The sequence below is a fragment of the Coregonus clupeaformis genome, chromosome 2 (assembly GCF_020615455.1).
Source record: "Coregonus clupeaformis isolate EN_2021a chromosome 2, ASM2061545v1, whole genome shotgun sequence".
Classification (NCBI taxonomy): domain Eukaryota; kingdom Metazoa; phylum Chordata; class Actinopteri; order Salmoniformes; family Salmonidae; genus Coregonus; species Coregonus clupeaformis.
The window spans coordinates 29640929-29668291 of NC_059193.1; the positions used below are offsets into that span (position 1 = coordinate 29640929).

General features: G+C 44.5%; 1 protein-coding gene across 1 annotated transcript; it reads right to left on the minus strand.

Annotated features, from left to right (window-relative positions):
- Nucleotides 1-952: 952 nt before the first annotated feature.
- On the minus strand, nucleotides 953-23730 carry LOC121534531 (elongation of very long chain fatty acids protein 6). The gene is made up of 4 exons (XM_041841116.2): nucleotides 23483-23730; nucleotides 5409-5540; nucleotides 4425-4576; nucleotides 953-2777 (listed from the first exon to the last, which is right to left on the minus strand). The coding sequence occupies exons 1-4, from the start codon at nucleotides 23563-23565 to the stop codon at nucleotides 2314-2316; spliced, it is 831 nt and encodes a 276-aa protein (XP_041697050.1). The 5' UTR covers nucleotides 23566-23730; the 3' UTR covers nucleotides 953-2313.
- Nucleotides 23731-27363: the final 3633 nt, after the last annotated feature.

The following is a 27363-nucleotide window of genomic DNA, read 5'->3' on the forward strand; positions in this document are numbered from 1 at the left end:
TAAAATGGAGTGTTTATGATAACGAAAATACGGTGGAATAGAAAGGATTTAGAGTTTATCTGACAATAATCTGTTTATCTTTTTTGAAGCACCTTCAAGAAGATAGCCATAGAGTAATCTCTATGATGATAGTAGCCATAAGTATTGCATGATCGCTTATCACCCACCTAGACTATAAGATACTCATGTGCTCTGACAAAGTTGACAATGTTATGGCACCTATTGTATACAGTACCTGATTGTTAGGTTTGTGACACCTGTACAGACAGATATGCTTGTTGCCATCGATTGCAAGGGTGTTCATTCTCTTTAGTTGTAATGAGCAATTAAATGTTCTCATGTAGGAGATAGTTATAGTTGTACTTTTTACCAATATGTTAGAATAATTAATGTTTTGAATTATTTTCATTGTCATTTGTGAGATGCAGTTACTTCTGCAAGTGGTTTACAAAATATCCCCAACCTCAGGTCATTTAGTTCAGTCTGAATTTTAAACGACCTAATTTGCGTTGTACCTATGAGGCATGTTTCAATTTACGTTCTCTATGTAGTGTAGCTGTGTTTGAAGCTGTTTTCAGTACCCAAAAGACACTAGAGACATAACCTATTATGATGTTGTTGTGGCTTTGGTTTCTCAGCCCAAACTAGCAGGTGAATCTCTGCTATCTTTTGGTCAGATCATGCTCCAGGTATGCAACTTAACCAGTTTAGCTCTTGGTTAAGAAAAAGAACAATATACAGAAATAGATGAGGTGCAAAAGGTCTCGTTCTCACACACTCTCACACACATGTGCAAGCTGCTTAGGGCTGTGGTAATACAAGCTGCTTAGGGCTGTGGCATGATTTCCCCTTGATGTGTACTCTTTCCCTTCACTGACATACAACTAAACCACTAATGACTAATGCCAAGACAGTCGTTGCTGAGAAAAAAATAAGCTGACATGACACCGTAGGCAGAATAACACTTTGTTTGCACTCTTGGTTCATACATTAATATCCACTTCAGCAACAAGGCTTTACATTGATACAGTGCGAACGAACAATAGCATGACAGACACCATTAAAATATACAGGTTACTTAAAGTTATAACAGTGAATTTTGACAATTGCATGTTTTTTTCTTCAACAAAAATATGTTTTAAATTCAACTCACTTCGAAGTCCAACGGTCTCGAGGCCTTTTTCCGAGACCCTTTCTTTCGTTAAAGTCTTTGGAAATGTATGGTGTCTCACTTTCCAATGTGGTCGGTGACTTTGTGAGGTCAGTATATGCAGTTGAACGGATCACGTTCAGACTCCGTTTCCCATCATGCCACACACATACATTGTGGTCACATTACTTATTTTCTCCAATGGGCCTTCAGATCAGATGTTTGTATCTAATTAAGCAGCCTTCCCCTTTGATGTCTTTTGGCATCTTTAAACCCATATCTGTTCTTTATCAATATCTTTATCAAGATTATATGCATATTTTAGGCTAAAATAGAGAGAAACCTAAGACCTGAGAAGATATTGTGTTGCAACGATGGATACAGAAGTTACAGTGTCGTTCGCTCCATCGGTACAAGTCATCCACCGAACATACGTTAGCCGTCATACAAAAGTCTACCTCTCACACACTCCCAGTGTCTAAAACAATTTGACATAGCAAAACAGAAAAACAAAGAATGATGAAGAAAAGACATTGACAAAAAACACCTAGATGGTTTCAATCGTAAATTGAAGCCACCTCATTCTTCATAAGTACCAATACACTTCCTATTTATCAAGTAACATCTTTCAAGTAGATGTAACTGTCCCTTCGATATTATTTTATATTTTTGCCATAAATATGGAGAATCAAGTGGGAGCCAAAGAAACATCAGGTGAAGGACACACTGACTGTTCGTTGCCTTGGTAGGTAGTGCTTCCTTCCACAGTGCAGCTCTTTAGAGATGGCACCTCCATCAAAGCGAAAGATTTGACATCTGCACGTTAGTAGTATGCTAAAGCACAAACAGACATCAGCCCGCCTTTTGTTCCTGCGTGTTCCACACACCCCCAGCCTACCCTCCCTCTTTCATTCCTCCACCCATCCATCCATCCATCCATCACCCATACATCTCTCCATCCCTCCATCCATTCCTAGATAATTCTCCCCATCTCCTCTGTCATTGGTTCCTGCGTCTCTTGTCCATCCTTTTCTTTCTTTCTTTCTTTCTTTCTTTCTTTCTTTCTTTCTTTCTTTCTTTCTTTCTTTCTTTCTTTCTTTCTTTCTTTCTTTCTTTCTTTCTTTCTTTCTTTCTTTCTTTCTTTCTTTTCCTCCCAAATGCATCTATTGGGTCTTCCTGGTGGCTGCGGCGGCAGCTTCTGCTTTAGCTGCGGCTGCCTTCTTGGTCTTGTCAATGTAGGCCTCGTGGAAGAACTGACAGAAGAGCACAAAGTAGCTGAGGTACATGAGCGAGGACCACACAATGTTCTGCACGTGTGACGGGCACTCCTGACCCTGCTGCATCCACGAGTACACCAGGTAGTTCACCACGCAGCCCACCAGCATCTGGGTGATCTGCGTGAGCGTGATGAACATGGCGAATTTCCTTGAGACCTTGAAGCCGGCCGCCCTCAGGGCGTAGTAAGAGTACATGACGGCGTGGACCAGGTAGTTCATGGTCATGAACCAGCCGCCGCCAGCCACCATGTCCTTGTAAGAATACCAGGAGTACAGCAGAACAGTCATGTGATGGTACCAGTGGAGGAAGATGAGCTTCTGCTTCCGCAGCACGATGAACAGGGTGTCACCTGCATGGTGGGTGTGGCGAGAGAGAGAGATGGAAAGACAGATGGAAGGACAGAGAAAGTAAATGAAAAGAGAGAGACAGAGACATTGAGAGAAAGAAAGCGTTAGAAAAGGGGGAGGAAATTGACATTTCAAAGTTACAAATTGAAAAGAACAAAAGTTCAGACCTTCACATAGCAAGTCATACATTTCAGGTAACACTTATTCCTTGCATTGAGTGCTATTTCAGTGTTATCTACTAATACCCTGTTCTTGGCAAATCAATGTTGTAAGCGATAAGACAAAGTGAGGATCCAAATAAATCTTTACAGTGCTCTACAACTTGGCTTTATAAGTGGATTCTGCATCCCTGCTCATGTTTAATACATCTAAGTCCGAATTTAATCACAGATGAAATGCACTGTGGGTTCACTCAGAATCTTTATGCTGTAGGTGTCCTTTCACGTCAATATATAATAACAATGTCTGCGAGCAGAGCAGTCTCCAAGGTGTATCTTTTTAAAGGTTTGGCGAAAGAAAATGCAGCTTTGCTCTGTGAAACGGAGCCCACCATACCTGACTAATTGGTGAACCCACTGCTTGAAAGTGGAAAACTACCAGAGGGTTCAGAGTTAGCTCCGTGCCCCTGTCTGTCTGTCTGTGTGTGTGTGTGTGTGTGTGTGTGTGTGTGTGTGTGTGTGTGTGTGTGTGTATGTGAGAGAGCGTGTGTTTGTACAGCATCAGTGTGTGTGTCTCTCTCTCTCTCTCTCTCTGCCTCCCATATGCCTCTGTGACAGCGAGCAGTGCTGCGGCTAAGTGGCTGCAATGTTCCATTTGCAGGCCTCAATGTGTTGGTCACGGGCCAGCAGGTTTGGCTCCACCCAACCAAAGAGCCAGAGCCAGAGCCAGGTTAGGGGTAGGGGCTTCTATCCCCCTCCCTGTGCCCCTGAGAGGGGGCTCCTGCTCTGGGCTCGTACTCGGAGCTGACAGGGTGTGGAGCCCCAGTGACCGCAGGACTGGGCAAATACAAAAGGGCTACACAGGAAGAAAGTGTATTCCCAGACACAGACTTTGGGGACGAGCGAAAGGTCATCCAAACTTGCACCCGATGGGGTGAGAGGGCACGCCTGTCGCTGAGGTCATTGAGGACAGAAAAGATAATCGAAGACGTAATTTGTTTCTTGTGCTACTGTGTGTGAAATGTCTGACATGGCAGCATCTTCATGCCTACAGATCCGTGTGCCGCTCCTCGGGTGGGTAATTTCAGCCACCACATAATTTAAGCTGGAAGTAGAGGACTAAGCATTGTTGTTCACTAGTTTACTCCAAGGGTGGTGGGGTTGGAAAGTAATAAAGGGGAATATATATATTTTTAAAGGATATGTATGTGTATGTATGTATGTGTATGTTTGATGTACCCCCCCCAAAAAATATGTATATTATGAACATATTTTCATATATCCAATACCACAAAGTGTGATAAACCTTCTAACCACAATGGACACAAAAAGGCATTCACATGTAAAACAGATAAAGGTAGTAGTAGTAGTAGTAGTAGTAGTAGTAGTAGTAGAAGTAGTAGCAGTAGTAGTAGTGGTAGTAGTAGTAGTAGGAGGAGGAGGAGGAGGAGGAGGAGGAGGAGGAGGAGGAGGAGGAGGAGGTCATCTTACCCAATTCTGGTGCCTTACTGAGCACAAAGGCGTAGGCCCAGAACTTGCTGACCGGCCCGTTGTAGAAGCTCTGATCACACACTGACTGCTTGAGCCCTTTAGTCATCAGAATGTATGTCATGTAGCTCCCAGTGCGGACAGCACCAAATATACTGGACAAGAGAGAGACAGACAGAGAAAACAGTTAGTAGAATACAGTAAGTCAAGCCCAAGGACCCTGGAATACGGTCACTCCTGCCACAGCAAAGTTTGTACAGCATTGTTGTTTACACAACTACTGCCAATGCACACACGTGAAAACTGGCAGCATGATGACTTCTATTCAGTGAGTTCTTCACTCAAAACGATCCGGAATGTACCTTTATAATTTACCTGATAGTTATATATAGCTATTTAATGCTATACAACATGCTTACAGCATGTGCATTGACTCAACAGAAATAGGGAACTAACAAATGGGCCACTGACAACCAGAAAGAAACAGGTGGGGGTTTAAAATGGGTTCTGAAAGGCATCCACGGGGGTGCTTACTGACTTGGTGCTCGCCAAGCCAACTCAAGTAGGGTCTTAAGAAACATTCACCATGGACGTCCACTAAATTCGCCTGATATCAGACAAACTAAAGGAAAAGAAAACCCACACCAACTTAGGTAAGGGAATGCAAATAAACGTGGAGCAAACCAAACGGGAGAGACAAAAGATAAAAGGCTTTATTTCACAACTTAAAGAGGAAGAGCTAAACGGTGGTGTCGTTCTTCCAACATCTCTCACGCCAACTGGAGCACTCGGCCAGCCACTCTGCAAGCACAGGTGAAACTAACGACTGACTAATGAGGCGACAGGTGCAACACATCCTGACCAACGAGGACAATTCAAATCAGGGCAAGCCACACCCAAACAGAACCAACCTCGAAATTGAAATCGAGCAAAACCCCAAAGCCCATAACAACTGGACCAGTGTTGTAAAAGTCTGCTGCCTCTTACCTGAACACTGCGAGAGTGAGGGACCATAGCACCAGCGGTTTCCTCAGCTCAAACTTCTCCCTTCGTTTCATCACATGGCGGCCACCTAGTATGAAAGCAGCGTAGAGGGCTGAGAAGAGGAATGACTTCTTCCTGTAAAGGGAGGGTGGAGTTTTGTGAACATTACGCAATCGGCACTCACTACTACATGTGGTGGACTGTCAAGTAGTGTAAGAACAGAGGGCGTAAAATATGACCACTTTTGGGGTGGCACAAAAGCATGTGACAAACTTTGATTTTGGAGTGGACTACTCCTATAATTCCACTGAACAACAGCTGAAACACCACTTGGACATTTCAGATCTAATGGGCTACATACGGAAGTGCTCAGCATTATCATGAAGCACAGGTGGCCTCACGGAAGACCAGGGTGGATCAAAATAAAGCAACATTTCAAAGCAAGCTGATTTTGTTTGGTCCCAGTGGACTCAGAACGAGACTTGCGGTCTAATCAATAACGTTTGGGTCGATGATGATGCAGAGTGAGCGCAAATGTTGCATTCTGGGAGTTAGACATGCTAGCCGGCCTAAGGTTTGAGTTTTGGGTATAATAGCAGATGTTTTTGTCTTGGGTCAATTACAAGGTTGGATTGCTTAAAATAATGACTTGGTTTATCAATTTCATTTAGTGATTCAGCATTGTGACACACCCCTCTGGAGTGGACATCCTTCTGTCTTATAACAACAATTCTATGATGCCCTTTTTGGGACCTTTGGTCATGTCATGTTGATGGACAGTAGTTGATCTAGACTAGAGCTACGTCACTTCTTTACTAATGCAATACATTACAATAAATAACAAAATGATGTTAACTATAAACCAAGAGGAACCCAGACTTTGGGATCCCATATGTTATTACCAAAACCCTAGACCAAGCAAAATGTAAATGGCGTGAACTCCCCTTCTACATTCTGCACCCTCAACTTCATATGGTGGCAACAGCACTATTTCTTGCTCTTTTCAGCTGACTAGATGGGTCTACAATAACTTATTTTTCCCTCTGAAAAATGGTTGAAGAGAGAAAAAAGGAGAAAGCTAATTAACATGTAATGACAATCAAAGCTAGATTGAGGAAGAAAATGTGTCTTGTCATTATGCTTGAGTTCGCCTCTCGGCCTAGCTGCCATCCTCCCGGCCAGATTGGAGTTGTTTTTGGAGTTGTCAATTCATTGCAGGAGAGATATGACCTAAAAGACCCACTCGCACCACCTTCTTTGCTCTGCCCATCCTTATAACACAAGTATTCCAGAACCAAAAGAACGGTTCAAACATAAAAAAAATAAAAAAATCTGACCTAAAAAAGGCTCTGCAAACAAAATAAATCGAAAGTTATAGAAACGTAATAGATCCTAACTTCCTATATGGACACTCACTAACTAGCCTGTGTTGACCATGTGAATAATGTCATACTGACAGAATTACTGTAACACTTCTGAACAATCTTACACCAAACAATATCCTGCAAGGACATTACTGTTATGCAAAATGCAAAAAATGAAACATCCATCTGTGTTTGCTTACAGGCTTGATAACTGATTGAACAAAGGACAAAGCAGTGCAGTCAAAGTCCAAATAATCTGGTTTCACACAATGATAGCACGATTCGGAGGGCAGAATGACATCATTGTTTCGATGCAAATAAACAAGGGTGAAGAATGGAGAGACTCACAGTAAGCACCCTACTTAGCGAGGCAGAGCGAATTCTAGATGAGCAACAATCACCACATTCCTCACACACTGTCTTCAGACTAAAAAAGGTTAAAGGTCAATGATAAATGGCCTTCAGTGTGATTCCTCAGAACAGTACGAATCTTCAGAGATGTGGATACTAGGAAGTAGAGGACCAAATACCCTTTTCACACAATCGCACCAAACCCAAACCAAACTGTGCTAGTTTGGTTATTTCCTTTTCACATTGTCCTTTTCAGCACAGTTCCCAGAAACCAGATAACCAGGTCAGCTCAGTCCAGCTTGGTTTGGTTCAGCTCAGTTTGTTTCAGTAGTGTGAAAAGCCCCACAGAGTATGGTCTGAATGAGGTCCAATAACATGAGAGGAGGTATTGCTATTGGGAAAAAAACACAAAGGTCGGAAGAAACCTGAGGCATGGTCAAAGTCGACAGATGCGTTCGAGGGCTGTCTCTCTCCTTGCTTGATCAGGTCAGCTGTGGTCAAGCTATGCCTCCAGGAATGGAAATTCATTTCAGATGTCAGTGTGAATTCACATCATGCCTCCACGCCTCGTAGTAGCTGCATGTGGCAAGAGCATTCATGTTGGAGCTTCCATTAGGGCTGAATGTGTCTCTTGCTGCCTCTTTATACCTCGGTCAGAATACATTGAAGATGCCTCTAGATGCTGATCAATGGTCAGTTTAGCATTTTCATCATGGTTAAGGTAGGTTATGATTGGGGGAGCATAAACTGATCCTAGATCTGTGCCTCTAAGCAACTTCTAACAGAGCAGATCTGTCAGGGTTATAGTCAGGGATATGCAATCATCTCTGAATGACAATATCAGAGAAGGTGTACTAATCCAAGAGATTTATCTTCACCTGAAACAAGATTTATGCACTTCAAACAATTCCAAAAAATGTGTCTTCCTTGGCACTGGACTAATTTCTTCATGATTGATTGATTTGTTCTCTACTCCTTTCTGACAATATTGAACCACAAAGCGACCTGAGACAGGATATATTTAGACAAAAACTCAGTTTGGACTCAAAAACCCCAGCTGAATGCACTGATTGTAAGTCACTATGGATAAAAGTGTCTGCTTAAATGTAAATGCAATGCTATTTGGAAACCCCAACTTACAGGAAACTTTACACCATGAATGCTGTTCCTGACTAATAGCGATAGCACAACCCACTGGGCAAAAACTGGTTGAATCAACGTTGTTTCCACATAATTTCAACAACAAAAATGTAACGTAATGACGTTGAATCAACGTTAAAAACTGATCAGATTTTTTTTTACTCATCAACGTAAGGGAATTTGGTCTTTTTCACCCAACTTTTAACCTAAATCCAATGACATTATGAAATGTTTTGTTGATTTCACATTGAATTCACGTTAGTTGACAACTCAACCAAATGGAAATCAAAACTAGACGTTGAACTGACGTCTGTGCACAGTTGGAATGTACAAGGGGAATGAATGGTGCAATTGAACCGATGCAGCATAATGGAAAGTGACAAAGTCAGTTGCAAGTAGAGTAGTGGAATCAACATTGATTTCTCACACCTTTCTGTATTCTTCAGGCTGAGATTTGTTCCAAATAGCTGTACAATTAACCTTAGCTTATTTGGCTGTGTATTGCACAGCGTAACACTGATTCAAAACTAATATTCACTGTGAAAATAGTAAATGTCATATACAGCAAAGGTCGCACATTGAGGCTTCAAACAAAACAATTCGTTTTGTTTGTGAATACTAGTCCATTTTAATGTAAGAAAAAAGAAAATGTTTCTATGCTTTAAATGGAGTGGTAGCCATTTTTCTTCATTAATATATTGTACCTCTCACATCCCTGAGAGCTATCCAACAGAGCTCCTCTTTTTGCCAGTCATCATCAGCATCCATGGAGAGCCAGCCAACTCCCATGCATTCCCTTATCGCTGGGTGAGACTTGCTGGGCGGTAGTCGAGTCTGTGTATCAGAGCTAAGAAAACATTAGGGGCTGATCTAATGCTTTCTGATAGAGCGAGCAAAGCAGTGGCGGGGATCGCATTTCCTCGTATGTCTGCATCATGCATCAGGTCATCCTGTCAAACAGAGCTAGCTAGTGGCTTGAACTATATATATTGTGATGTCACGAGAGGCTGTGTCCTGGAGGGACGTTACATCCCCCTGAGATGGCTGCAAACCCAGACAGCTATGGCTCCATCTGCTGGTATGGTCGGGAACTCCAACCCTCTATGGCCAATCTTCCCACGCAGCTGAAACCAATCAGGAGCTGATGAGCTGAAGGTTTGTTGAAGGGAAGAGACACAGTCTCCAACCTGGGCTCTCTGGAGGGCAAGAGTGCTGCACGTCCACTTCCATGAGGAATATAAGGATTTGGAGATACTTACCTTTGGGAAATACTCACCTTTGGATATATGCACCTGTGGAAATACGTGTGGGGATTTTGGAAGGACGTTTTGCTGGGTTGGCCACTAGCTGCAACGGGGAATACAGTAAGACTGGGGAAAAGTTATTTGAGCGAGGGAGAGTTATGATTTTGGATGTGGAAGAGACATCCCTGAACTGTTAACCCTTAAAGAGCCACCAGAGAACAGAGTTGTGTTATACTTTCGTTAGTTTCCCAAGACCTTTAATAAAATCCTTCTTTTGGTTGAACCTGGTCTCCTTGCACTACTTGAGCAATCCCGCTGAAAGCTGTGTAGCCTCTCGTGACATCACAGATGGTGGAGAATACAGGCACGCTCAAGCGTTAATAGTGCATGGCGGAGGAGGATACCGAAGGTTTGATCACCCAGTTTTCCAAGTTGGCCGTAGGCTCCCCGCCGACTGAAATGGAGGACATATTGAAAGCCCTTGTTGCTGGCCAGCAAGCCCAGATGCAAGCAAACGTGGCTCTCTTGGAGGAGCAAAAGAAAGCCAACCTTCTGAAGGCAGAGGAATTGCAGTTGCAGAGACAGAGGGTTGTCCAAAATACCCGCCCAATAAAGGCAAGTGACTTTATATCTAAGATGGGAGCTACCGATGACATTGAGGCATACCTGCATGCATTTGAGGCCACGGCCACTAGGGAAGCCTGGCCCAAGCAACAGTGGGTTGGTCTGTTAGCCCCTTTCTAACCGGGGAAGCGCTGAATGCTGTCCGGGACCTGGGCCCTGACCAGGTTACTGACTATGATGCCCTGAAGTCTGAGATCCTCAGCAGATATGGACTCACAAAGTTTGGTATGGCCCAGCGCTTTCACAGTTGGACCTTCCAACCAGACCAACCTCCTCGGGCGCAGATGCATGAACTTGTCCGAATCGCAAGGAAATGGCTGGATCCGCAGAGGAATACAGCAGCGGCGGTGGTGGAGGCCGTTGTGGTGGATCGTTACCTACGCGCCCTGCCTTATGAGGCAAAACGGTTCATCAGTCAACAGGCCTTGACCACGGCTGATCTGACCGTGGAAGCTGTGGAAAAGTACCAGGCCACAGCGGAGATGCTGAATGCTTCCCGAAAAGACCCCAGGAGTGCGGCCCCACCACAAATGGGAAGAACCCGTCCAAAGGACCCCAAGGTCTCGAACCCAGCCACGTCAGGACTTATCCCGGCTCCAGGGGGAGCCAGAAACCAGGCGGGTCCAAGAAGAGTACACCAGGATGGGAAACCTCGACAGTGTTACCGGTGTGGGGAGATGGGACATATCTCCTGGCAGTGTGGGAAACCAGCCGATGAACCTATGCCCACTGCGGAGTCCTCCAGCTCAGCACCCACACATCGTTTTGCCTCGCTCTTGGGAGTCGTAGATGGCGGCCCAGATCGACCCCCCACCTGCCCGGTAACTGTGAATCACCATGATGTGGAGGCCTTACTGGATTCTGGTAGCCGGGCCACCCTGGTGCGTAAGGATTTGGTGGGCCCAACGTGTCTGACCCCGGGGAAAGTCCTCCCAGTTTCCTGTGTCCATGGGGACACCAGAGAATACCCCATTACTGAACTTACAATGACCAGCACACGGGGAACCATACACACGACGGCGGGGGTGGTTGATTCCCTCCCCGTCCCTGTCCTAATTGGACGAGACTGCCCAGCCTTTTACCCACTCTGGAGAGAGTCTCAGGAGAGGATAACCCGAGTACCTCGGAAACGGAGAGGCAAGACTCATCCTGGGAAGGCTCCGGTGCAATCCTCCGAGTTACTCACTCCCGCCCCGGGCTCTGATAGGGATGGCAGGTGCCCAGACCGACACCGAGACTGGTCCGGATACGGGAGAAGAGAACGCAGCCCAGGAAAGTGCTCCGTTCTCCAGTGAAGAAGACGTCCCAGGCACCCAAGAGCTTCCCCCTCTCACAGGCCAGTATGGTACGGCTCGATTACAAGATCCTACTCTTGCAAATGCCTTAAGAAATGTGCAGGTATTAGAAGGTGTAGTGTTAGGTGATAAGACAACCCCTACTTACCCCCATTTCGCAGTAAACCGGGGGTTAGTATATCAGATAGTCAAGAAAAATGAGGAAGTGCATGAACAGCTCCTCGTGCCACAGCCCTATCGGGCCACAGTACTCAACCTAGCCCACACACACCCGCTAGGGGCCCACTTGGGGGTGGAGAAGACTAAGGAAAGAATCATGCAACATTTCTTTTGGCCAGGAGTACACAAAGAGATAGAGAACTACTGCCGTAGTTGCCCTGAGTGTCAGCAGGTTGCGCCAAAGCCCACATATAGAAACCCGCTCATTCCCTTGCCCATTATCGAAACTCCTTTTGAGAGGATTGGATTAGACATAGTCGGGCCCTTACCGAAAAGTGCCAGGGGACATCAATACATTCTGGTCATTCTGGACTATGCGTCCCGGTACCCGGAGGCCATTCCGCTGAGGAAGGCTACATCCAGACAAATCGCCAAGGAGCTGTTCCGTCTCTCAACTAGTCTGGGAATCCCAAAAGAGATATTGACGGACCAAGGGACTCCATTCATGTCCAGGGTGATGAAAGAACTCTGTGCTTTACTGAAAATCAAACAGCTGAGAACCTCGGTCTACCACCCCCAGACCGATGGCCTAGTCGAACGTTTTAACAAAACACTAAAATCCATGCTGCGGAAAGCGGTAGGGGAAGATGGGCGCAACTGGGATCAGCTGTTACCATACATATTATTTGCGGTGAGAGAGGTACCTCAGTCTTCTACTGGTTTTTTCACCCTTTGAGCTCTTGCTTTCCTACAGACCCAGAGGACTGCTCGACATCGCCAAGGAGGCCTGGGAGGAGCAGCCATGCCAACAGCGGACACTGATCGACCATGTAGGGGCTATGAGGGAGAGAATGAAGGCCATCTATCCCATGATGCGGGAACACCTGGAGGCCAGTCAGCGGCAACAGCAAGCCTCCTACAACAGATCTGCTCAACCCAGGGAGTTTAAGCCGGGGGACAGAGTGCTGGTCCTGGTGCCAACCGTTGAGTGCAAATTCCTGGCAACCTGGCAAGGACCATATGAGGTCATTGAACGCATGGGAGAAGTAAACTACAAGGTGAGGCAACCAGATAAAAGGAAAACTGAGCAGATTTATCATGTTAACCTTTTAAAGAAGTGGCACGCCAGAGAGGCGCTGTTCAGCTCTCTACCCCCCACAGAGACCCAGGAACCGGCGCGAGAAGAGGTTCAGCTGGGTCCAAATCTGTCCCCACATCAACGACAGATGGCCCTGGAACTCGTGGAGCAGAACCAGGATGTCTTCTCCTCCCTTCCCGGTCACACAGAGGTGGTCCAACATGAGATCCGCACCATGCCTGGCCGAACGGTAAACCAGCGCCCGTACCGCGTGCCAGAGGCTCGTAAAGTGGTTATACAGAAGGAGGTAAGGAAGATGCGGGAGTTGGGAGTAATCGAAGAGTCCCACAGTGCCTGGGCAAGTCCCATCGTACTAGTTCCCAAGCCAGACGGTTCAGTACGATTTTGTAATGACTATCGGAAGTTGAATGAAGTGTCTGAATTTGATGCATACCCAATGCCTCGTGTCGATGATTTAATAGACTCCTTGGGGCATGCTCGTTTCCTAACCACTCTTGATCTCACAAAAGGCTACTGGCAGGTGCCCTTGACCCCGGCGTCTAAGGAGAAGACAGCCTTTGCCACCCGGGAGGGGCTCTACCAGTATACCCGACTTCCGTTTGGTCTCCACGGGGCACCTGCCACGTTCCAACGCCTGATGGATCGAGTCCTTGCGCCCCACAAGAGGTACGCAGCGGCTTATTTGGATGATGTTGTTATACAAAGTCAGGATTGGGCCAGCCACCTACCCCGGGTACAAGCGGTGCTGGATTCGCTCAGGGAAGCAGGGCTCACGGCAAACCCGAAGAAGTGCAAGGTGGCCTTCAGTGAGACAAACTACCTGGGGTACACCATTGGGCGGGGGTTGGTCAAACCACAGGAAGCCAAACTGCGGGCCATACAGGACTGGCCGCAGCCCATCAACAAGAAGCAAGTAAGGTCATTTTTGGGCCTCGCTGGCTACTATAGACGCTTTATTGCAGATTTTGCTACCATAGCTGCACCGTTGACGGAGCTGACGACCAAACGCCACTCACGAATGGTGAAGTGGAACCCTGCGGCGGAGGCGGCTTTCCTCAACCTGAAGCGAGCACTCTGCTCCAGTCCGATCCTGGTGGCACCAGACTTCAAGAAGGAATTCATTGTCCAAGCGGATGCTTCGGAGGTGGGTCTGGGTGCTGTCCTCACCCAGGCACATGACGGTGAAGAACATCCCATTCTCTACCTAAGCAGAAAGTTACTTCCAAGAGAGAAGAACTATTCAACGGTGGAGAAAGAATGTCTGGCTGTAGTCTGGGCCCTGGAGTCCCTTCGGTTCTATCTCCTGGGCCGACGTTTCATGGTGGTATCTGATCACGCCCCTCTGCAGTGGATGGCCAAGAACAAGGAATCAAACAGTAGAGTAACCAGATGGTTTTTGAGCTTGCAACCGTTTAACTTTTCTGTTGTCCACAGGGCTGGCAAGCACCACGGCAATGCGGACGCCCTCTCCCGGCGTGATGCCTTCTTCGCTGCCTTTACCCCGACGAGGACGTCGGTCCCGAGGAGGGGGATGTGTGATGTCACGAGAGGCTGTGTCCTGGAGGGACGTTACATCCCCCTGAGATGGCTGCAAACCCAGACAGCTATGGCTCCATCTGCTGGTATGGTCGGGAACTCCAACCCTCTATGGCCAATCTTCCCACGCAGCTGAAACCAATCAGGAGCTGATGAGCTGAAGGTTTGTTGAAGGGAAGAGACACAGTCTCCAACCTGGGCTCTCTGGAGGGCAAGAGTGCTGCACGTCCACTTCCATGAGGAATATAAGGATTTGGAGATACTTACCTTTGGGAAATACTCACCTTTGGATATATGCACCTGTGGAAATACGTGTGGGGATTTTGGAAGGACGTTTTGCTGGGTTGGCCACTAGCTGCAACGGGGAATACAGTAAGACTGGGGAAAAGTTATTTGAGCGAGGGAGAGTTATGATTTTGGATGTGGAAGAGACATCCCTGAACTGTTAACCCTTAAAGAGCCACCAGAGAACAGAGTTGTGTTATACTTTCGTTAGTTTCCCAAGACCTTTAATAAAATCCTTCTTTTGGTTGAACCTGGTCTCCTTGCACTACTTGAGCAATCCCGCTGAAAGCTGTGTAGCCTCTCGTGACATCACAATATATATTAATAAAACGTTGATGACTTTTAATATGGAGGTCAAATTAGAACTAGTGACTGAACCTGGTTTTAATCATAATGTAGGATACTGGATCATAATGACAACCACATACTGCAGCTCTGTGCATTTACTTGTGGAAGAATATGTCCACTGGTTTGGGGCTTGTTTGAAAAATCATTGCAATAAGTATCTTGCTCTGCAAATATTTAAACAGTATAACAGGCCTATTTCAGAGTGTGAGATTAGGGAAAGTAAAAACAGATCTCTAAACAAATCTTAACTGAAGGCATAAATCACACCTGAGCATAATACTGAAGGAGTCTTTCAATGTTGCTGGCTAGATCTGCACACACCTTCCAAGCAGTTCACAATAAGTAGCCCTTCCCCTCCCCCTAGCTGTGTTGGTCAAAGCTGGTAGCTAACCTGCTGTGTAACTTGGATCTCTATTAGCTGGAGCGGGAGATTTCTCCCCTTACGTAACACTGACTTTGCAGTGTGAGGATGAGTGTGTGTGTGTGTGTGTGTGTGTGTTCAGTCTTGGAGCTGCCCTCACAGTAAAGTGACTCAGTTTAGGGCGAATAGCCTTGTCCCCTGGCTTGCTTTGGTTGTTTGTAGGTTGCACAGTAGCAGAGGAATCAGTAGTGGTGTCAAGACAGCCCCCCGAGGTGGTACGCCAAACTTTCGGTTCCGTAACAAACTGCTACATAAGGCCAAGCTATAAATAAGTCCTGGATATTACAGATTAGACAGTCCGGTAAGAACCATCCTGAGTGTAATTCAGTGTTGTAGGACAGTAGGCTTGGAACAGAACATACAGTTTCTTGCATCGAACAAAACCGAACCTCATCCCCAGGCTCAAATTTCTGGCGCATAGAGCCTGGTAACAGTGTGGGACTGTTTGGAACTTAGCGGGTGTGGATTTACTGAGTGACATGCTAATCAATTCGTATTCTGAGCAAATCACACGACTATGAGGCATTGCTCTAAATCGAGGTGGGAGAGGGTCTTCACTAATTAACACAGCCACAAAGTCATAAACCCTGCCTATTTCTACAATTTATCTTTTTAAAATCTGATTTTAAACCTAACCTTAACCACACTACTAACCTTAAGCTTAACCTTAAATTAAGACCAAAAAGCATATTTTTGTAACCAATTTTGAATTTGTGGCTATGGAAGCTAGTGGAAACTGAGAGGAAGCGAGCCTGCGACAGTTGTATTACATGGGACTTTACGAAAATTAAAATGCAAATCAATTTATAACATTTTTGACATGCTTTTTTCTGGATTTTTGTTGTTGTTATTCTGTCTCTCACTGTTCAAATAAACCTACCATTAAAATGATAGACTGATTATTTTTTTGTCAGTGGGCAAACGTACAAAATCAGCAGGGGATCAAATACTTTTTTCCCTCACTGTATAGTAGGAAGTGAATGAAAGCTCTGCAAAGGTTTGAATTAGACCTATTGCCATTTTGCCAAGTGTAGATCATTAGGGAATAGAAGGATGCATGGTAAACGGTGCAAATTAGATGTCCATTTAAACTCATGGCCACTTGCACAAATGCAAAAACACATTTAATGTGATACACTGTTGGGTTGAAAATAGCTATGCCTCTGCAAAAGCTGTTTGGTGAAATTGACTTTACGATGGAATGACTGCTCTTTCCTCTGTTTGCATCTTGACTCTCAGCTGACACTGTGACAAGATGGCAGAGTAAAGTTTGAGAGAGGGTTTTTCTCTTGAGAAACATTCACAGGGAGTCATCCCATATCTCCATCTCTGTCTCCCCAATTCAGATGAGCTCCTGGGTGACTCAACATCAAGCCAGGGGTGGGCTCTGGGTCGATGCAGTCAGCAGAAATCACCATCTTCGCTGCATGTCCTTCTGGGAAAAGCAGCATGCAAAACATTACTCCCAGGAGTCGATACCATAACTCATTGGGGACCAGCTAGCTGGCCTAACCTTTGCGAAAGGAAAATTCTAACCTTTGTCAGAGAGTCACAATCAGTGATGATGTAGTATTAGCTACTGAGGGGAGAGGAAGCCAAGCTAGCACATAACGTTCTGAGAACTACAGTGCTATGAACAAGTATTTGCCCCCTTTCTAATTTTCTCTACTTTTGCATATTTGTGACACTGAATGTTATCAGATCTTCAACCAAAACCTAATATTAGATAAAGGGAACGTAAGTGAACAAATAACACAACAATTACATATTTATTTCATTTATTTCATAAACAAAGTTATGCAACACCCAATTCCCCTGTGTGAAAAAGTAATTGCCCCCTTACACTCAATAACTGGTTGTGCCACCTTTAGCTGCAATGACTCCAACCAAATGCTTCCTGTAGTTGTTGATCAGTCTCTCAAGTCGCTGTGGAGGAATTTTGGCCCACTCTTCCATGCAGAACTGCTTTAACTCAGTGACGTGTGAGTTTTCAAGCATGAACTGCTCGTTTCAAGTCCTGCCACAACATCTCAATTGGGATTTGGTCTGGACTTTGACTAGGCCATTCCAAAACTTCCAATTCGTTGCTTTTTAGCAATTTTCATGTAGACTTGATTGTGTGTTTTGGATCATTGTCTTGCTGCATGACCCAGCTGCGCTTCAGCTTCAGCTCACAGACGGATGGTCTGACATTCTCCTGTAGAATTCTCTGATACAGAGCAGAATTCATGGTTCCTTCTATTAAGGCAAGTCGTTCAGGTCCTGAGGCAGCAAAGCATCCCCAAACCATCACACCACCATCACCATGCTTGACCTTTGGTATGATGTTCTTACTGTGGAATGCAGTGTTTGGTTTTCGCCAGGCATAATGGGACCCATCTCGTCCAAAAAGTTGACTCAAGTTTGTCAAAAAGCACCTGGATGATCATCAAGACTCTTGGAAGAATGTTCTATGGACAGATGATTCAAAAGTATAACCTTTTGGACGACATGGTTCCAGTAATGCCTGGCGAAAACCAAACTCTGCATTCCACAGTAAGAACATCATACCAAAGGTCAAGCATGGTGGTGGTGGTGTGATGGTTTGGGGATGCTTTGCTGCCTCAGGACCTGGACGACTTGCCTTAATAGAAGGATCCATGAATTCTGCTCTGTATCAGAGAATTCTACAGGAGAATGTCAGACCATCCATTACCTTAATGAGTGCTTGTTTCCTTTGAAATAGTGTCTGTTTGAATAGACTAAAATGAACAGCTTTGTATGCGTAAAAAAAAAAAACATGGCATGCTAGTTCCATCCTGGTGTTGCAGTGGACTAATTCCCGGGATAGAGAACATAAAATCATACGTTTTGTTTTCATTACTAATGCCAAAGCAAATTAATGTCCATGTTGTCCTACTGTATCTGTGCTTGGAGTTCAGAAAAGTTAACCCCAAATTAGCTAGCAGTGATATTAAAAGTGTTATTGAAACATAACCGCCAAATAACCTTTAAATGTAGTTCTTACAGTGTCAATAATAACCATAACAACACCTTTTTTTTTTTTTTTTGAGAATGTTCTCAGACTGTTATTTAATAACCTTAAAATAACCTAGAATTTCCGATATCTGAGCATTAATAAAACCTCCCAGGAAAACGTTCAGGGAACCAGAGTAAAATGTTCTCAGAACCTCTCTGCAACCTAAAAATTAACGTTCCCAGAAAAGGCAACATTTTCACATCTGTTCTCAGAACGTTTAAAAAATATTAGGTTTTACCGGTCAGTAAACGTATGGCTTTGCTCACACAATCAATATGAAAACAAAAACATACATTCCCACAACTTCCAAGGAACTAAATGTGCTAGCTGGGAGGTTCCTTAGGAAATTGGAATGTGATGGCAAGATTATACTGGGTAACTGAGGACCAAAGACTTCGGCTGAATTCCAAATGGAAACATAGCCTGTTCCCTGTAGGAACTCCTGTAGATCTGAAACAATTGGACAGATAAGAAATATGATGCAAATTCCATCCAGCCTATCAGAAGGCAAGTTGATGCATATTGCTTACAGCTATAGTTTATTTTATTTATCCTTTATTTAACTAAGCAAGGCAGTTAAGAACAAATTCTTATTTACAATGACGGCCTACACCGGCCAAACCCGGACGATGCTGGGACAATAGTGCGCCGCCCTATGGGACTCCCAATCACGGCCGGTTGTGATACAGCCTGGAATCGAACCAGGGGGTTTGTAGTGACGCCTCAAGCACTGAGATGCAGTGCCTTAGACCGCTGCGCCACTCGGGAGCCCACTACAGTATCCAATCCTTTCAAATATATAGGAGTTCCTAGGAGGTAGGGATACATTTCTAATTAACCCAGTGAGAGTGCATCTTCCACACAGTGATTAGAGCTCTAGGAATCCATGACAAAAGGCTGCAATTGTTCTTGGCAGCTGGACAAATATTTAACAAGCAGACAAGTTGGACTGGATCAGTAACATGAGTAACATGAGACTGCAGGAGGAACAGTAATCTTCCTAAGACCTACAAGTCTGTTTTCATTAATGGGCACATCCTCAATGGTACAGTATACAGACAATACCATTTGTCTTGCACATTTAAACCTCAACTAACTTTTAATCAGAGCAACTAATCTATCATCATAATGCTCTGACAGAACCATCCAATATTTTACCAAAGAGCACAATAGATACTGTATGTCCACACAATAAGCTAACATGATATCCCATCATGCTTTGTTGGGGTCTACAGCACTTCCTTCAGAATTGCACAAAACAACTGATTCTATAATGACATGCAGTCACCCAAGAGGATGGTATCCAATTGCTTGGAAGCCCATTGAGGGTTTCAACGACTGAATACACTACACAACCTAAGCAACCATCACTGACGCTGAGCAATTGGGACGTCTGTGGGGAATTTAGTGAGAATGACTCAGCAGGTATTTTGAATATATGTGTATTTCAGTGGAAGGCAGCTACAGTGTGCTGGACGTTGAGACCAGCCTTGCTGTTAATCGCAGGCAGATAGCCAGCTGTGGGCTGATCTGTAAGGTTGTTTTTTGGACACTTGCTGGCACAGAGCCAAACACTCATGTTTACAATTACCGTATTTTCCGCACTATAAGGCGCACCGGAGTATAAGCCGCAGCAGCTAAATTGAATGATATTGAATGATGTGTACATATATAAGCCGCACTGGACTATAAGCCACAGGTGTTTTAATGTTTAATTACCATATGTAAGGGTTCGTGCACAGAGGGGATTGTCGGGAAAGAGACAAACTGTCTCGCTCTCGTAATGTCTGTCTGTCTTGCTCTCGTTCTGTCTCTCGTTCTGTCTCTCGTACCACTCTAGGTTCCACTTTTACTTTTGCGCGCTACCTGTCTCACTCTTTTCCGGCCTCCAGCTTTTCCTGCTGGAGCCCGCCGCTTAAAGGTGGGGGGCGCGGACCGGTCATAGAGCCCATAGAGTTAAAGTTGGTGGACTGTAACCTGTAAAATCCATAGATTTAGGAGGTTTTCTAGTGGCCGTTAGCTGTAAAAATCCATAGATTAGCCGCACCGTTATATAAGCCGCAGGGTCGAAAAATGGGAAAAAAGGCGCGGCTTATGGTCCGAAAATTACGGTACACTTATCCTTCTGCAATTGAACGGTGATCTCTTGTGAAAGAATCTGTTTAATGTCATCATCAAAATGTCACAGTGCCACTTAATTGGCTCACTGCAAGAGAAAAGGTTTCTTAATCCATGCAATGTCTTTACATTCCTGAGAAACAGTTATGCAAACCAACTTAGAATGTCATAGTATAAGCTATACCTGTAGCCAAAATGCTATATGTGAGATTGTAACGGAAGGATATTTTATCAGTTTACTGAGTCTCAACCAAAAACATTTGTCCTGAGGCTGAGGATACTTGCAGGAGCTAATGGCAAGGGAGGGTAGCTTAATTAGCCATCATGTGAGGGTAGCTATATGCTGATTTTCAAGTTAAGCACACTGGCCCTGAAGCCTTAGCAGTGATTCAAGCCTGGACTGGCCAGACGCCATTTCCAGAAATGCTGAGTCAACCATTACACTTCTCTCGTTTGGATAATTGAGCACCCCAATAGCTGAGAGGCAGCAAAGAACAACCTTTGTTACAACAACGAGGCAAGGTTTGCATAAGCTTGATTGTTCGCAGTTGTTCCCAAAAGAGCTTATCATCTGTCCTCACTTTCCCCAAGGGTTTTGTTCTCGCTGGACTCAGGTAGTCTATATTAGTAGTGGCAGCTACAGAGTCCATCCCTGCAACCAATCCATCACACAGTAGTCAATAGACAGCTACTACAGCAGCCTACCATTAAACATTTCCTCTCTTTCCAATTGGTGTTAGTAGGCCTCAACATACCGTAGGCCATTCAAGAAATTTGATGAGAGAGAAGGGTTTTTTCCCGCAAAGTGAGAACACGTTTCAATTACAGTGCCACAGAGTTTGAAAGTGTTGTTTTGATGAGAACATGGATCAGAATGTGTCATTAAGGTATTTGGTTTGATTGAATAGGGCCCCAAAGATTGAAGGCAGTTCAAATGTGCCAAAAAATCTATCACACATGAAGCAAAGCATTGTTATTGTATCTGTACAGCGGAGAAAGAAACAGGTTGGTTAACATTCAATGCTTATTTTCCTCTCAAGGAGTTTATGTTGAAGGGCTGCACCTATTTACAACTACTTTTCCTACTCTATAAAATCTGTCTCAAACCTTGTTACATGTTCATACACCTATTGTAGGCCTGTTTCTATTTTATTTACTTTTGGGTGAATATGACTAACCACTCATGAATTATTATTTCCTCTCAGAACCATGCAATATGGTCTTCCCAGAGCTGATATCCCTGCTGCAAATGCTGCCCAGAAGAGTCGGCACAAATCAGCTGCAATGTGATTGGCTAGCACTCTGTCAGCAGACATCATAAGATAAATTCTATTGGTCAGTTGGTAGTACCAGCTCCCGCACAACGTTTCCACAGCTTGATTCTGAAAAGGGTCACATTTGGACTCACACAGGAACATTTCTACTTTAAATTAAGTGTTTAGTTGCAACATCAATGTTTATACTATAACAAATTATCACACTTATTTTAGCTACTTTCTAGTTTTGTAGCCTACCCATAAACTAGCATGTGGCATTAGTGTAGGTTGCTGTTGTTGCTGCTGCTACGTTATAACTTTGATTTCTCCCTGTCCATTGAAGGTTTTTCAACAGGTATAAATACTTGGAAAGTCAGTATAACCAATGCTAGCCAATTAAACTCAACTCCACGATTTACGATGGAGTTGAACAGCACCTAGTATGGACGAACTGGAGCTCTCACGTTACATTAAATTACGTTTTTGTCCAAAACGACTGATTTCAGCACCCAAAGAACAGCCCACAATTACACACAACATTGTTCTGTGTAATTGCGGGCTATTCACACACAACATTGTTCTGTGTAATTGCGGGCTATTCTTTGGGTGCTGAAAAGTTTTTGATAAAATGGTCCAGTCCGCCAACACTAGTTGCCGCACAACTCAATCATAAATCGTGGAGCTGAGTTCATTCGGCTCGTGGAGCTGAGTTTAGAGTGGTAACCTCCTATAGGCTACAACACTGGTAAACTGGAGACGAATTTGACACTGATGCCTATAAAAAATGATCAATAAGCATAATGGTGATTTATTTCCTAGTCACTTACCAGTATTAAGAGGGTGGTGTGATTGCAGATTGAGCATAACCTGCTTATAAGATAAGAGATAAGATCTTAAAACATATTTGGTCAACATATGCCTGTGTTAAAGGTTTGTCCAGAACATGAACATATAGCCTATCTTGGCAGTTCCATTATTATTTATAATGTTTGCCTATAATTTGGTCACCTTTTCTTTAGGAATGTGGTTGTAATGGTTAGCATAATATACTTATCGCTCTGTGTCAATGAATGAACACGTTTGTTTAGTTATTCTGACCGTTTGGCCAGAGAAACTTGCCTACCGACTCCAAGCCGGTATTGTGCGTAATGTTGATGTAATCTGTTTTTGGAGCGCGACAGACAGTAGGCTATTTAAAATAGTAATAAGCGAACGGTCTACCTCTGTCAGCACTCTGCCTACCAATGTCGGGTCTCTTTCATTCATAACCTACCAGTTGTCACACGGGCTATTGCGCAGCGGTGAACGTAAGAGGATGAAACTCTCTCGTCATTGACGAAACATATAATAGTAGCCCCGCATCACCTTGAATACCTGGAATCTGATGCCTAAAATAAACATACTACTTCTCTTCACTGACAAATCACTGAACGTTACATCAGAAGGCAAGGCAATGCAATTGTAGCGAGATGTAACAATATGATGCTATGTTCAGTCGGTTCACTGACACCAAGGGACCCTTCCTTGATTCATTGTAACTATTGCACAGCAGGCTTTTGTGCATATTAACAATGCTGTGAATATGGTAAACTACTGTGTGCGGATGATCCTCTAACTTCATAACAGCTTTTATTATAGGATAGCCTATAAGCAGACCATAAGCTATTTGCAAGCTTGACGTTAGCAGCATCCAGAAAAATAGGCTTTATTATTCTCATTAATTAAATTCCTGTTTCTATTTATAAGATGATGAGGACATTAAGCCACATATACACCAACTATCATCCCAACATCAATATGATATTTCATATAGCCTACCAGTTTTCTTGCATCCATCGTATGGCTTCTTCCTCGTTGAACTGTCTCTCAAATTCGTACTCTTGCAGAGCCAACACCGACATGTTCACTGTGCGCGTTCCTGTAAACGGGGACAAAATTATATTCTGACGAGGTATTATATTTAACTGAATTCCACTTTATCTCTCTATCTCAGCTACACCCCTTGTCTCGCATCGCTCTTGCCACTGCCAGAAAATCCAAACTCAATGCGAACGTCCGGCTATATGCCTTCCATCTCGAGCCGGCATACGCCCTCTCCACGAAGGAGTTGGATTCAAGGTCCTAAAGCCAGCGGAGCCGCTTCAGCAAGTACAGTAGATCGTCACTGTAAGGCCTATGTCGTCAGTCACATGCTTACTACAGCCTATTAGGAAATGTACAGCAAAAATAAGTATTCACATGAATCCAGGTCCTTTCCTTCTAATAGTGTATCATCATTTGGTAACACTTCATATTAATACACTCTTCATACTGCATTAGAGCACATTCCTAATTCCTTATAAGCTATGCATAACAGGTGCTAATAACACATAAACATACATTGCAACATCCACAGAGCATTATTGCCAGTAATTTATAACACTTTGCTTCATAAGGTATTATAAAGCCTGGCCGTAATACTCTGTGTATGTTATAATACCCTGAATGAAATGCTCCACAGGAGTGTAAAGACATCAGAATCCATGCAGGAGTTCCGTATATTTGCAAGGTTTGCAACTTATAATGCCAGTGTTATACTGCCTTGTATGAAATGCTCCATAGGGATGTAATGACTTCACGAGTTCATGCAGGAGTTCCATATTCAGGTTTGGTCACATAGGCAGAGTGTGGTCACTTAACGAGCACATGCAGATAATGCCATCATAAGTGGTATAGTCTCATTCCACCTTCCACACGTAACTCTGCCTTGAGGGCCAAACCTGAATAAGGAACTCCTGCATGGATTCCCAAGTCGTTACACCCCTGTGGATCATTTCATACAGGGCATTATAACACTTGCTTCATAAGGCATTATACGTTGCTGTTTCTATTCTGCTCCTGGATGTCTCCTAAATTCACGACATTAGTTAGAGTTATGTCCTATTAGCAGGGTAGTAGGGTGTGGAAAGAATAAATAATGTTGCTGGAGTATCATTATGCATTGCTCCATCAGTTTGCACCTGCATATGTTTGCAATAAGCTGAACTTATCTGAACTCCTGCAATCAAAGAGTGATGTTTCCCAAGACAGGAGTTGGCAGATCGCCGGAGAGCAGCCTAATCAGAGTGTACCCAGGCAGCTATTATCTTGCCAATAAGTGGGCATGATTCTTTGGCCGGACTGGGTTGAACCTTAGCCTGGTAATAGGTCTATCTATATATTATCAGTTCCTATTGTAATACGTTGATACCCTCTTAATTTTCTTTCTTGAAGTGTAGCTTCACCCTTCACCCACCATATGCAAAGACACAAATCGAATCAAATCAAATCAAATTGTATTGGTCGCATACACCTGTTTAGCAGATGTTATTGCGGGTGTAGCAAAATGCTTGTGCTTCTAGCTCCGGCAGTGCAGTAATATCTAACAAGTAATATCTAACAATTTCACAACATATACCCAATAAACACAAATCTAAGTAAGAAATGAATTAAGAATATATAAATATATGTCAGAGCGGCATGGACTAAGATACAGTAGAATAGTATAGAATACAGTATACATTTACATCATTTACATTTACGTCATTTAGCAGACGCTCTTATCCAGAGCGACTTTATCCTATCCCAGGTATTCCTTAAAGAGGTGGGGTTTCAAGTGTCTCCGGAAGGTGGTGAGTGACTCCGCTGTCCTGGCATCGTGAGGGAGCTTGTTCCACCATTGGGGTGCCAGAGCAGCGAACAGTTTTGACTGGGCTGAGCAGGAACTGTGCTTCCGCAGATGTAGGGGGGCCAGCAGGCCAGAGGTGGATGAACGCAATGCCCTCGTTTGGGTGTAGGGACTGATCAGAGCTTGAAGGTACGGAGGTGCCGTTCCCCTCACAGCTCCGTAGGCAAGCACCATGGTCTTGTAGCAGATGCCAGCTTCAACTGGAAGCCAGTGGAGTGTGCGGAGGAGCGGGGTGACGTGAGAGAACTTGGGAAGGCTGAACACCAGACGGGCTGCGGCATTCTGGATGAGTTGTAGGGGTTTAATGGCACAGGCAGGGAGCCCAGCCAACAGCGAGTTGCAGTAATCCAGATGGGAGATAACAAGTGCCTGGATTAGGACCTGTGCCGCTTCCTGTGAAAGGCAGGGTCGTACTCTCCGAAAGTTGTAGACCATGAACCTACAGGATCGGGTCACCGCCTTGATGTTAGCGGAGAACGACAGGGTGTTGTCCAGGGTCACGCCAAGGCTCTTCGCACTCTGGGAGGAGGACACAACAGAGTTGTCAACCGTGATGGCGAGATCATGGAATGGGCAGTCCTTCCCCGGGAGGAAGAGCAGCTCCGTCTTGCCGAGGTTCACGTTGTGGTAATCCGTCATCCACACTGATATGTCTGCCAGACAAGCAGAGATACGATTCGCCACCTGGTTATCAGAAGGGGGAAAGGAGAAGATTAGTTGTGTGTCGTCTACGTAGCAATGATAGGAGAAGTATATACATATGTGATGAGTAATGCAGATATGTAAACATTATTAAAGTGACTAGTGTTCCATTTCTTAAAGTAGCCAGTGATTTCTAGTCCATGTCTATAGGCAGCAGCCTCTAATGTCCTAGTGATTGCTGTTTAACAGTCTGATGGCCTTGAGATATACAGTGGGGAGAACAAGTATTTGATACACTGCCGATTTTTCAGGTTTTCCTACTTACAAAGCATGTAGAGGTCTGTAATTTTTTATCATAGGTACACTTCAACTGTGAGAGACAGAATCTAAAACAAAAATCCAGAAAATCACATTGTATGATTTTTAAGTAATTAATTTGCATTTTATTGCATGACATAAGTATTTGATCACCTACCAACCAGTAAGAATTCCGGCTCTCACAGACCTGTTAGTTTTTCTTTAAGAAGCCCTCCTGTTCTCCACTCATTACCTGTATTAACTGCACCTGTTTGAACTCGTTACCTGTATAAAAGACACCTGTCCACACACTCAATCAAACAGACTCCAACCTCTCCACAATGGCCAAGACCAGAGAGCTGTGTAAGGACATCAGGGATAAAATTGTAGACCTGCACAAGGCTGGGATGGGCTACAGGACAATAGGCAAGCAGCTTGGTGAGAAGGCAACAACTGTTGGCGCAATTATTAGAAAATGGAAGAAGTTCAAGATGACGGTCAATCACCCTCGGTCTGGGGCTCCATGCAAGATCTCACCTCGTGGGGCATCAATGATCATGAGGAAGGTGAGGGATCAGCCCAGAACTACACGGCAGGACCTGGTCAATGACCTGAAGAGAGCTGGGACCACAGTCTCAAAGAAAACCATTAGTAACACACTACGCCGTCATGGATTAAAACCCTGCAGCGCACGCGAGGTCCCCCTGCTCAAGCCAGCGCATGTCCAGGCCCGTCTGAAGTTTGCCAATGACCATCTGGATGATCCAGAGGAGGAATGGGAGAAGGTCATGTGGTCTGATGAGACAAAATTAGAGCTTTTTAGTCTAAACTCCACTCGCGGTGTTTGGAGGAAGAAGAAGGATGAGTCCAACCCCAAGAACACCATCCCAACCGTGAAGCATGGAGGTGGAAACATCATTCTTTGGGGATGCTTTTCTGTAAAGGGGACAGGACGACTGCACCGTATTGAGGGGAGGATGGATGGGGCAATGTATCGCGAGATCTTGGCCAACCACCTCCTTCCCTCAGTAAGAGCATTGAAGATGGGTCGTGG

Excerpts from the sequence above, each read along its gene's own strand:
- LOC121534531 (XM_041841116.2), bottom strand. The coding sequence starts at position 23,565 with ATGTCGGTGTTGGCTCTGCAAGAGTACGAATTTGAGAGACAGTTCAAC. Across the intron at positions 4,577-5,408 it reads CTCACTCTCGCAGTGTTCAG|TATATTTGGTGCTGTCCGCA; the intron begins GTAAGAGGCAGC and ends TCTCTTGTCCAG. Across the intron at positions 2,778-4,424 it reads CAGTAAGGCACCAGAATTGG|GTGACACCCTGTTCATCGTG; the intron begins GTAAGATGACCT and ends CCCACCATGCAG.